The 11,816-nt window shown below is 40.3% G+C and overlaps 1 protein-coding gene across 1 annotated transcript; it reads right to left on the bottom strand.

The window, feature by feature from the left end:
* Positions 1-7,809: 7,809 nt before the first annotated feature.
* Positions 7,810-11,451, bottom strand: barx1 (BARX homeobox 1). The gene is made up of 4 exons (XM_034198677.1): positions 10,954-11,451; positions 10,055-10,331; positions 8,600-8,685; positions 7,810-8,370 (listed from the first exon to the last, which is right to left on the bottom strand). Exons 1-4 carry the CDS (start codon positions 11,153-11,155, stop codon positions 8,336-8,338), a joined length of 600 nt encoding a protein of 199 aa, XP_034054568.1. The 5' UTR covers positions 11,156-11,451; the 3' UTR covers positions 7,810-8,335.
* Between the last annotated feature and the right edge of the window lie 365 nt (positions 11,452-11,816).

The following is an 11,816-nucleotide window of genomic DNA, read 5'->3' as shown; positions in this document are numbered from 1 at the left end:
CAATTTGTGTTGCATCAATAATGTTGCAGCTAGCAAACGTAGAAATTATTTTTGACTACTTTATAGACTGCAGGGTAGCTTAATCCATAATAATACATCATCATTTAGAATTTGATTTATATTTTTGAACTAATCTCATGGTTCAAAGTAACTAATGCTGTCAAATAAATGTAGTAGAGTAAAAAGTACAACAATGTCTTCCAAAGTGTAGTGGAGTATAAGTATAAGAAGCATAAAAAGTAAAGTACAAGTATCTCACAATTATACTTGAGTACAGTACTTGAGTAAATGCACTTAGTTACATTCCAGCTTTATACTGTGAATGGTTGAGCTCCAGGTCGCATTTTTAGGTTACGAAGTTTACTTTATATTGGGGGGGGGACACACACATCCAACATTTTCTAAATTACTGACAGGCATAAGTTATTCAGTTATTGAAAAAAAATAAAACATGATAGACCATCGCTGAGAGCCGTTCAAACAAAAATAACACTGCCATCTTTTAATCTTCACTTGTGGCCTCGGTTTAATTTACGTTAGCCGTGTGTGTGTGTGTGTGTGTGTGTGTGTGTGTGTGTGTTTACTTTGAAGTAGCTTCATTTAGGATTGCATGGTCCGTGTATGCTTCATTGATGGCAGATGGCAGAAACGAGAAAACAGCGGTAGCGCTGGGTCTAACCTGTGTAACGGTGTTACCGTTTAACTGGTGACGCGGGGGAACTCGTGACGTTCGATAACGGTAGGAATGGATGAATGAATGAAAACTTTATTACAGACTCAGGGTCCAGATAAAAGACAAGACATTACATAGATAAAATACAAGGCATTACATATAATAAATTACATACACAGCATAACAGGAATGTGTCAGGGGTGTGTACTTTGAGGAGCCATTGTCGAATAGCCAGGAAATACACATTTCGATCGCTTCTTCTGTTGTTTACATTTATCTTTTGGTATATTTGGCTCCATAGGAACACTTTGATGCACATTCAGTACCAGTGTGTGAGGTTGTGGTTGCGATGCCGATATCCGGACGCATACAGCGAGGACTACAACATGACAATGAGGTGACTGGGAATGTCTGTTCAAAACATTGCAAACGTGAATAAATCCTTTCAAATATGTATTTGTCTCCGACTTTCATTTGTACATCGTTGTTAATGTGATGTTTAGTAGCTTTGATAGCTGTCCATACCTCCAGACAGCCTAAAAGTAAGACACAAGTTGTTTACTCACAGCCCGTATGCAGCATCGAGATCCGTGGCCAGCTGTGATCCTCTCCGATTAACTTGTGACAGGACTTCTTTAGCTATTCTCCAGCGAGCAAGGTTTTTATTAAATACCTCCATTCCTCTCATCACAACAAGACTCTACACTGTGCAGAAAAAAACAACATAAATGAAAATAACCTTGCTGGATAGCTTAGAATGAAACAAACAAACTATCTTCCATGGCTATATATATAGCCTAGAATCTAGGATAGAAATAAATATAAATATATAGCATGTGTATATATATTAGGGCTGTCAAGTTAACGTGGCAGACCACACTTCCACGCTCACCGGCAGGCACCGACTGGCCATCGGGAGGACCGGGAGGGTGTGTGTATGTGTGGCGCGAGCGAGCGAGAGAACGGGCACACCTAACGTGTATTGTTGTTGTTAGCATCTGGTGCTAGCTAGCTGTGCTAACGGATATAAGGAGCTGTTTCAATGAAAACAGAGGAGCGACATTTCGCCGACAACTGCGCCGAGCACTTGACTTTATTACATTACATGTCACTTGTTAGACGCTTTTATCCAAAGCGACTCACATACTCAATACTGTGGGCAATCCCCACAGGAGCAATTTGGGGTGAAGTGTCTCAGGGACACAACGACATGACCTGTGACCCCCTGATCCCAACACCAAGGCTCTATCCACTGCGCCACACGCCTCCCTTTATGCAGGCAGCCAGACAGTGGGACATTGTACAAAAAGTCTGCACACTCAGCACGGATAGTGCGCGCAACATGATTGCAGCGTCCAGGCAGCTCCCGTTTGAGCGTATAATAATAATAAATGTTATTTCTAACATAATATAAGGTTGCGTGCCTGGGTGGAGGGGGAAACAGGGGTGCCATCAATGGTGACTGTCAGGTTGGGGGTTTTGCTGAGGGTGGATTTGGAGCCGATGAGGAGGAGTTCAGTTGTATTGCTGTTGAGTTTGAAGAAGTTGTGTTGCATCCAGGATTTTATTGCAGTCAGACAGGATTCGATGTGGGTCAGGGGGGGGTTGTGGGGGGATTTGGTGCTGAGGTAAATCTGTGTGTCGTCGGCGTAACAGTGAAAGTCCAGGTTGTATTGGCGGAGAATCTGACCAAGGGGGAGGATGTAGATGATGAAGAGGAGGGGGCCGAGTACTGAACCTTGGGGAACACCTTGGGTGACTGAAGCTGTGGCAGAGGAGTGGTTGTTGAGGGAGATGAAGTGGGATCTGTCGGAGAGGTAGGACTGGAGCCACCTGAGTGCAGTACCACACACACACACACACACACACACACACACACACACACACACTTTGTATTTTATTATTGTATTGTATGAGAGAGGTTCCAGGTTGAATTGAGGCGGATATTTTTAATGTTCAGAGGTTGTTGTGTTTAATATTCATGAGCATATTTGTCATTGATCAAATGATAATAATAAACAAACATTTGCATAAAGCATATTTGTCCACTCATATGTTGATAAGAGTATTAAAAACTTGAAAAATAGATGTGCGATTCATTTGCGAATAATCGCGATTAAATATTTTAAATCGACTGACAGCCCTAATATATGTATATACATATATATAAAATAACAATTTCATTATATGGATTCAACTTGTGCCCCCCCGCTGGACTTGTCTGTGGTTTAGCCGTTACTGTGACATCAGTATCAGCCATGGAAGATAGTTTGTTTGTTTCATTCTAAGCTATCCAGCAAGGTTATTTTCATTTATGTTGTTTTTTTTCTGCACAGTGTAGAGTCTTGTTGTGATGAGAGGGATGGAGGTATTTAATAAAAACCTTGCTCGCTGGAGAATAGCTAAAGAAGTCCTGTCACAAGTTAATCGGAGAGGATCACAGCTGGCCACGGATCTCGATGCTGCATTCGGGCTGTGAGTAAACAACTTGTGTCTTACTTTTAGGCTGTCTGGAGGTATGGACAGCTATCAAAGCTACTAAACATCACATTAACAACGATGTACAAATGAAAGTCGGAGACAAATACATATTTGAAATGATGTATTCACGTTTGCAATGTTTTGAACAGACATCCCCAGTCACCTCATTGTCATTTTGTAGTCCTCGCTGTACGCGTCCGGATATCGGCATCGCAACCACAACCTCACACACTGGTACTGAATGTGCATCAAAGTGTTCCTATGGAGCCAAATATACCAAAAGATAAATGTAAACAACAGAAGAAGCGATCGAAATGTGTATTTCCTGGCTATTCGACAATGGCTCCTCAAAGTACACACCCCTGACACATTCCTGTTATGCTGTGTATGTAATTTATTATATGTAATGCCTTGTATTTTATCTATGTAATGTCTTGTCTTTTATCTGGACCCTGAGTCTGTAATAAAGTTTTCATTCATTCATCCATTCCTACCGTTATCGAACGTCACGAGTTCCCCCGCGTCACCAGTTAAACGGTAACAATGGCATAAACATGTGTGCTGGTCCGGCCGGCTGGCTCCGTCTCCCGGCGGTGGGGAGGAAGAGCCAAGGGTGCGACTCGTTTTCTCGTGTCTGCTACTAACGTTAATACATTAAACTATTTTCAAAACGCACAGGACAAGTCTTCTGGCCAACTCGACTTCTTCGTCCTCTCATGTTGGGGCAGACTGGCGCTACAGTGACTCGCTATCGCCTCTCGAGTAACAAGTGGTACTACAAAGCAGGACATCCCAGGGCTAGTCAGTTAGCATGCTAATTTCAGTAGCTAATATATATATACAACACAATAGATTGGCGTCTTTGACATAATGTAAACTGTAATGTTTTAAACTAATTCTGGCCATGTATTTTCTTTATCCATTGTAACCATAACCTGACAGGATGACAAAGCTAATTTTGGAAAACTGCGGCTAACACTAACTCAGCTAACATTACTTTTCCTCTCCTCTGCTTTTGACAATGCTATTCTATGCTTCTTTAGATGCATGTGAGTGTTTTTTTTAATGATCTGGTAAATTACAGTTATGGTTAGCTAGCTAACAGCACGTAACATAGCCTATCCAAAACATAATCTCTCAACGTTGTGAACTATTGCACAGAAACGTTAACATGGTTCAAGCAAACAATAATCAGGCTATTATGCAGAAAGAGTAAGACACATATATTATCATAAGTCTTAAACAGAGAGACAATAACTTACCAACACTTACATGCAGCTCCCCCGACAGCCTTCAAAGTGCAAACCTAACTGAACCGTCGTCCAAAATCGCGGGTATCTTGTCTTGTCAAGACACATGCGCGGATTCAAACAGCTACTATGGTTTTAGATGAACATTTACTTAGTATTTTAAGGTTTATGAGCAGTGACTATAAATAATGTTAATATTATGAGTAAATATATAATAAAACGTACTCCTCCCACACTGTATTATGAATAAAAGGTGTATACATTTGAAATGTTACTTAAAGGTAGGGTAGGTAAGAATGGAGAAACCAGCTCGAGTGAGCTAGAATTTGAAAGTACAAAGCCGAAAAACATCTGCCACTTCCTTACAGAGCCCCTCCTCCATCACACGGAAGGCTGACAGGCAGGTAGGCCATCCAGTTATTTTAGCCGGGCCGGCTCAGATGATTGGTCTTGCTTTTTACAGAGCCACGGCTTCCACCGATGACATTTTTTAAATGTATTTATTGTCAAAGCATTTAATGTATTCATTGCTATCGGGATGTTAAGAGCAGTCCATGCAATATAACACAAAGTGTTTCTGAAGTGAATTACCTACCCCACCTTTAAGAAATTCTAGGTCTTTGTGAATCTTGATATTACCATGTAAAAAGTATGACAGTTAATTAAATATATTTTACTACACCAAAAATCATAGACGTAAATCTGGCAGCTTGATTTGTGTCTTAAATAGTAAAAGCTCAGTTCACCAATATTTCAACCAAGTACCTTCTGGGATATTCAGCAAGGCACATCATTTTATCTCTATATTCCAAAACACTTTTCCCTGGAACACATTCCTATTGAATAAAGATTTTGATTGTTCTTTCCTAAAAAGAGATTTGAAAGGTTTTTGTGTTCAGATTTGAGCAGCACCATGAAACCACAAAACAAAATATCACATCAAGCACAAATGTGAACATATGAAATAATAGGATGAAGTGTTTTTTAATGTTTGTATTGCTTGTTGATTTATGGATATGCACTGACAGAATTTATTTTGTAAATGTTGTTGTTACTGTACAATAACAATAAAGGAATTACATGCTATTCTATTCCGGTAGAATAAGAAACGAAGAGAACTTGGTAAATTAGAGTGTAATTGGTTCGCCGCATGGTTTGACCCACACACACACGCACGCGCACGCACACACACACACACACACACACACACACACACACACACACACACACACACACACACACAGCCTGGGCTCTGTCTAAGCACAGTCCTTCTATACATAAACAGCCGCTATCAGTAATTGGAGTCAGCCTCTTAATGCTGGCAGCAGGGCGCTATCATGCCACAAAGGCCCCTGAATGATCCGAATGCACCAAGTGTGGTTGTTGAGAATGGGCAGATTCCATTGGAAGCAGTACTCCTCCTGTTTGTTATGTCAGAAGTCATTGCTGACCAACACTTGGTCGTTAGAAGCCAGAACAGAATGTGTGCACGTGCCTTTGACATATGACCTTCCTTGTTAGCTCAGAGGTAGTTTACATCAATCGTCATTGATGTTCCATGAAATGCGTGGTGAAATAAAAGAATATAAAATAAATGAGCAGTGAAATAAATGAATATAAAATAAATGAGCAGTGAAATAAATGAATATACAATAAATGAGCAGTGAAATAAATGAATATAAAATAAATGAGCAGTGAAATAAATGAATATAAAATAAATGAGCAGGCAAATAAATAAATATATAATAAATGAGCAGGCAAATAAATAAATATATAATAAATGAGCAGGCAAATAAATAAATATATAATAAATGTGGATCACCATTTTCATTGAATGCTTAGGTTTAGAACGTTGTAGCACCTGGTGTCCTAGTCAAAAAAGGACAGTTCATAGGAAATGATGTTCTCATCAGAGAACACACAAAGATCGACATCCATCCATCCATCCATTTTAGAGTACATTTTCAGTGTTTGTATATTCATGTAAAACTGTATATTGGGACATTGTTTACAGCTTTAAAGAGTTTTAAATAGAATTTGGTGATAATTAATGTTATTTATGTTAATGTAAGAGCAGTTAAAACAGACCGGTCAAATTTGACCGGGAACACCAAAGCAAGGGAGAAACCAACACGACGGAGGGGTGACAAATATTTGTATCAAAAGCCACGTTAACCCTATTTTTTTCAAAAGACATGTAAACACACAATTCAGCATTAAATGTCATTTTAAAATCAAAAGACGCACTTTCGCTGTAAACATCGATGATTCAATCATAACTAATTATATTATAACGATATTATAACAATCGAGTATAGATAATGCTTTGTTCATCCTCGGCGCTCTCCATGAGCGATATCATCATTTAGCTGATTATAACTGTAACTGCTTATAACTGCTTATGACTATCTGCTTTTAACTGTAGCCTAAATAATTATAGCCTAACTGTAACTGCTTATAACTGTAACTGATTATAACTTTAACTGCTTATAATTATAATTATAACTGTAACTTATTTGAACTGTATCTGCTTATAGCTCCGCTCCCTCCGGTTGTTGTGCTGTCCATCACGCTGCACGTGTTCCCATCGCGCGACCAATACAAGGAATATCTCATTTATCTTAATTGGGACAGTCATTTCTTTTGTCTTTTCTTAGCGTACATTATTTGTATCTTATTATATAATCGAATGTTTTATTGGATTTGATCGTATCTTAAATTCATTGATCTTATTTAATTTTGCATTGGATTATATTATTGTATTCTCCTTGTGTGAAGCGGACCGTGTCCCGCGGGGCGCCCGCCCCCTCCCTGCCTCGTACTTTCAGAATGTGTGTTGAGAAGGCACAGTTTAGTCCGTTCTATTTGATTTGATCGGTTCTAAACAAGAGAAGAAATGAAAAAGCAACACATTGATCCACAATCATAAATGTGAGCCTCCTCATGTCTCCTCTTCCGCGTCCTCGAGCTCAAGGTAATGTTGAAAGTCTGCACTCAGTACAAATCACAGCAGTGATTTGAGAGAAGGCTATACACACAGCGACATACAATAAATGTCTGAAGCGCAAACACAGCATTAACACTGTAATTATAAATGAAAATCCAAGGAATATTGGGATTAGAGAAAACGGCAAGTTAAAGCGCAGCTGCTGCTTCAGTCTAATGTTGCCACACCTGCAGCAGGAAATAGAAATGATGTTAAAATAATGCAGGGGAACTGGTTGCACAGCTTTACTCACACAACACGATTAACAGTAGCAACAATCGAGTATATTATTATTTTTTTTATTTGTGTATCCCATAAAGCCATCAAACCATGATCCACATCTTCATTCTCATTTATTTGGAATGTTTATTGAAACATTACTTACACCATTACTTTGACATAACTGATGAGCCTCATCATCATCATCATCATCATCACCATCATCACCATCATCATCATCATCATCATCATCATCATCATCATCATCATCATCAAATTCACTTGTACTGTACGCTCTGCATTCAAAGCTTTGTATGAGCCTTAGTCCTTTATTATAAACAGAGCACATATCAGTCAGAATGTATTTCATAATTAAACATTTACACAAAGGGAATGCAAACAGAGGAGTGCGAGTGATCTTCAGAATATAAAGAGGAGACCTACTGCAAAGCTTTGCGCTCCCTCCTCAGCAGCAGCAGTTCACCATGAGGGGCCCCATGGTGGGCCTAGGCCCGAGGGGACGAGGCCCCTGCAGGGCCCGCGGCACATCGCCCTGCTCCAGCGTCTTCTCCACGCAGGATCTGAGTGTGTCCATCCTAAAGAGCGTCCCACTCTGAGAGTCATTCCTCCTGAGGGTCCTCTGAGCCCCCCGGGGCCCCACAGCGCTCCTGCTCAGAGAGCTGCTCACTGCTGGGGATGGAGTTCTTTTTTGGACGCCCTTTGGGTTTAGTGGGCGACTCCAGACCTCCGCCCTGCAACACCTGCGGGTTAAACAGGCGAAACACTCAACTTCAACACACAACCCTCTTCAGACACCAGGCCTACTGCATCTTAAGACATACGCATTTCATATAACCTCCTCAAATAGTGGGCTATTGCTTCACATGGGTCTTTACTCACTGAGTTACCACTATTATTTCATCATCATCATCATCATCATCATCATCATCATCATCATCATCATCACCATAATAAAGAAAGAATACTCACAATTTTTTTTCCATTTCATCCTCCTATTCTGGTACCATGTTTTCACTTGTAGCTGACTGAGGCCCAAAGACTCTGCCAGATCTATTCTGTGAGGAACAAAGACATTATTAAATGAACAATTCACAATTCAGTTCAACACTTGATCTCTATTGAAAAAATGATCGGAAGAGGTATTTAAGGCCACTTTATATGTTTTAGACCAACACCATAGATAATTGTATTTCTAGAAATGCTAAGAAGACTTTGAAACACCAATGTGGCAAGCAGTATTGTATAATGTTATATTGTATCAGAGGCGGACCTACAGGAACGCAAAAGTTCCCCCCCCTTACTTTTGTGGTCTTAAAACTGTACTAGTTTAAACAAACTGCCACAAGCTACTAAAAGCATTGAAACAAGCAATCAATGTAATGTTAAGCCCCTCAAATATACGGCCCCGCAACAACAGCGTCGCACAGCCGGGCTAAAGGTCATTCAGTTTCCCCTAGCCTCCCTTTGATTAGTTTTGATTTCAATAAAAACAAGAAGTGTTTGAACAAAATATTAAAACTTGCATGTTTGAACCCATCGTTTAACAGACGGGCGGTCTTTGTGGCAGTAGGCCTACGTCACCCAGATCACTATAACGTCAGCTAAGCAGCACTTAGCTCGCAGGTTACTCACACATCACAACAATGAAACCAGGGGAAATCCTATACAGTAAAACTAGTAAATACAAGTACAAAAATTACAATGAACTGGGAACTGATCAGGAGTTAAAGAGCGGGAAACATTGAAAAGGAAAAGAGAGTTTAGATAGCAGGAGGCTAAGAGCAGGAGAAAGTCAGGAGGAGATGAAGACATAAGTGAAGAAGAAGAGGAAACATAAAAAAATGAATGTGAGGAATAAAGAAGTGTCAGACTCAGAAAGAAGGACAGGCAGGCAGAAGAAACTCCAGCTGGACCGCATGGATGTGTTTATTTTCCTTGTATATTCCATTCCAGCAGCACATAGCAGATTTCAGTACTGAAAGATATATTGTGGAATGTTTTGATGATCAGATCGCCTTAAGCTCTCTTAAACAGATGGTGATGTCATTTGTGGACTTTAATTGCTTTCACTTATATAATTGTATGGTAGCCTCTTTGTACTTAACTTTTTGTTTTATACTCATATTGAAGGCAAATGTTATACTTTATATTTGAGTTTTGCTATTCATATACTGTTTAAGAGCTGCACCGTTTAGTGTGAACACTGGCCTTGTTCCTTTTGTGCACTTATAAAACTTGTGTTGGCATTATATAACAATACATAGTTATAGTAGGCTATTATATAAATCTATATTTAAAGTTCCACGTACCGTCAGCCCTCACATGCCACCCTGCTAATACACTTGTCACACTTTTGCCCCCCCATGTAAAATGTTCTAGATCTTCCACTGTATTGGATGATAAAGTCATACACTGCAGACCCACCGATCAGGCGTGGACAGATACTTCTGCTTCTCGAAGCGTTTCTCCAGGCCCATGAGCTGCAGCTCGGTGAACACCGTGCGGCTGCGGCGGCCCTTCTTACTCTTGCTGCCTCCGTCGGCTCCGTGCTCCAGCTTCCCGCGGAGGTGCAGGTCCAGCGGCAGGTGGTGAGACCCGGAGCCGAGCTGCAGGCCCGAGACCGCCGACAGCAGCGGGGAGCCGAGCGGGCAGGACAGCGGGGACAGGGGAAACTTCAGGAGGCTCTGGTCGGCCTTCAGCACTGAAGGAGCGACACACATGCATTTCTGATGAATATAAGCATTATGTCGGAACTTTGTATTTATTTGAGGATTTAATATCAACAAAATAACAATATAATAATAACTGAATAAAGCCCTTTGTGGTCTGTTTAACTTAATTTAGTAGCAGTATATATACACACACATGTATATATATATATATATATATATATATATATAGGCCTATATATGCTATATATATATATATATATATATATATATAGCATATATAGGCCTATATATATATATATATATATATATATATATATATATATATACTGTGACTTCGTTATTGTTCTGAAAACAAATGCAAGGTGACTTTTCATCTACTCTACATGTGCAGTTTCCTTTAACTGAAACATTTTCTGGATTGTTGCAAATGATTAGCTCAAAGTCGATTCTTAAAAATAATTCTGCGTGTAACGAAAGTTAAAAGATCTCCCCTTTAATTGCGTCAAAAATCGAAATACGCTTTGCTGTATTGTATGCAATTAAAAATAATTATAAAAAATGTATCATGATTTTATGATATGAGTAATAAAAAGGCATTCTTTAATTATCTCAGATGTCTTGCATTCCTCTCTTCACATCCGCCTCTCTTACCTAGTTGGTTGTGGAAAGGTCGGGCGGAGAGCAGAGCCTGTACCCCGAATTTAAGCAGCTCCCCGGCCGGAGCCGACGCTTTGTGCGCTGGATGTTCAGTCAGGATCTCCTCTATCATGAAACTCCTGTAGCGATGAGTTCTGTGGTCAGGGTGGCCTTCCAGAGGATAGTAATGCAGCCCTATGTCCAATGGATGCTGCATAATCTGACTGTGGTCACTTTCACAGACACCGAGCGAAACTTCAGCGATGTCTCCTTCAGAGGCCCGAGCCCGCTGTACTCCCTCTGCAATGCCTCTAGTGAAGAGATCCACGCTGTTATTCTCAGCTCAAGCGAAAAAAAGAAAATCAAGTACAGGCAGCCACTTCTGTGCCCGTCGGTGCGTCCTGTGCGCGTTTTACGCAGTACTTCTGGCCAGAATAGGTTTCTTTCCTAGAGCAAATCTTTGACAAAACCCCGCAACCCCGGCGCTGTGGATGCCTTCTCTGAGAGCCGCTCCTCGCGTCAGCTTGGCAGTGAGGATAGGAACCAGCTCCGGCTTTAAGAGTGTGCTCATGGCTCCACCTCTCAGGTTCTGGTGCTCCACTCAGCCAGACCTATACAACAAGTTACATGCAAGGCCGCACGCGCCCTGCATTCATTTACATGCAAAAGGGAGGAAAACATGAAATACCCTACAGGTGAGTTTTAGGCCAGTTTGATGGAGATGATGATGATAACACATAATGAAACACAAGGTGTGATAGCGTTGTAAACATTAAAACAAATTATCTTTCCAGGTCATTAATATTTTAAACTAGTGTAAGTATTATTATGTTTAGTTATTATAGTGTTGTTATTCTTACTTTTGTTTTTATTACTTA

This window comes from Gymnodraco acuticeps, unplaced genomic scaffold, assembly GCF_902827175.1.
Source record: "Gymnodraco acuticeps unplaced genomic scaffold, fGymAcu1.1, whole genome shotgun sequence".
Taxonomy (NCBI): Eukaryota; Metazoa; Chordata; class Actinopteri; order Perciformes; family Bathydraconidae; genus Gymnodraco; species Gymnodraco acuticeps.
This window is presented reverse-complemented; position numbering and strand designations above follow the sequence as displayed.

Excerpts from the sequence above, each read along its gene's own strand:
- barx1 (XM_034198677.1), bottom strand. The coding sequence starts at position 11,155 with ATGCAGCATCCATTGGACATAGGGCTGCATTACTATCCTCTGGAAGGC. Across the intron at positions 10,332-10,953 it reads ACCTTTCCACAACCAACTAG|TGCTGAAGGCCGACCAGAGC; the intron begins GTAAGAGAGGCG and ends TCGCTCCTTCAG. Across the intron at positions 8,686-10,054 it reads TATCTGTCCACGCCTGATCG|AATAGATCTGGCAGAGTCTT; the intron begins GTGGGTCTGCAG and ends TGTTCCTCACAG.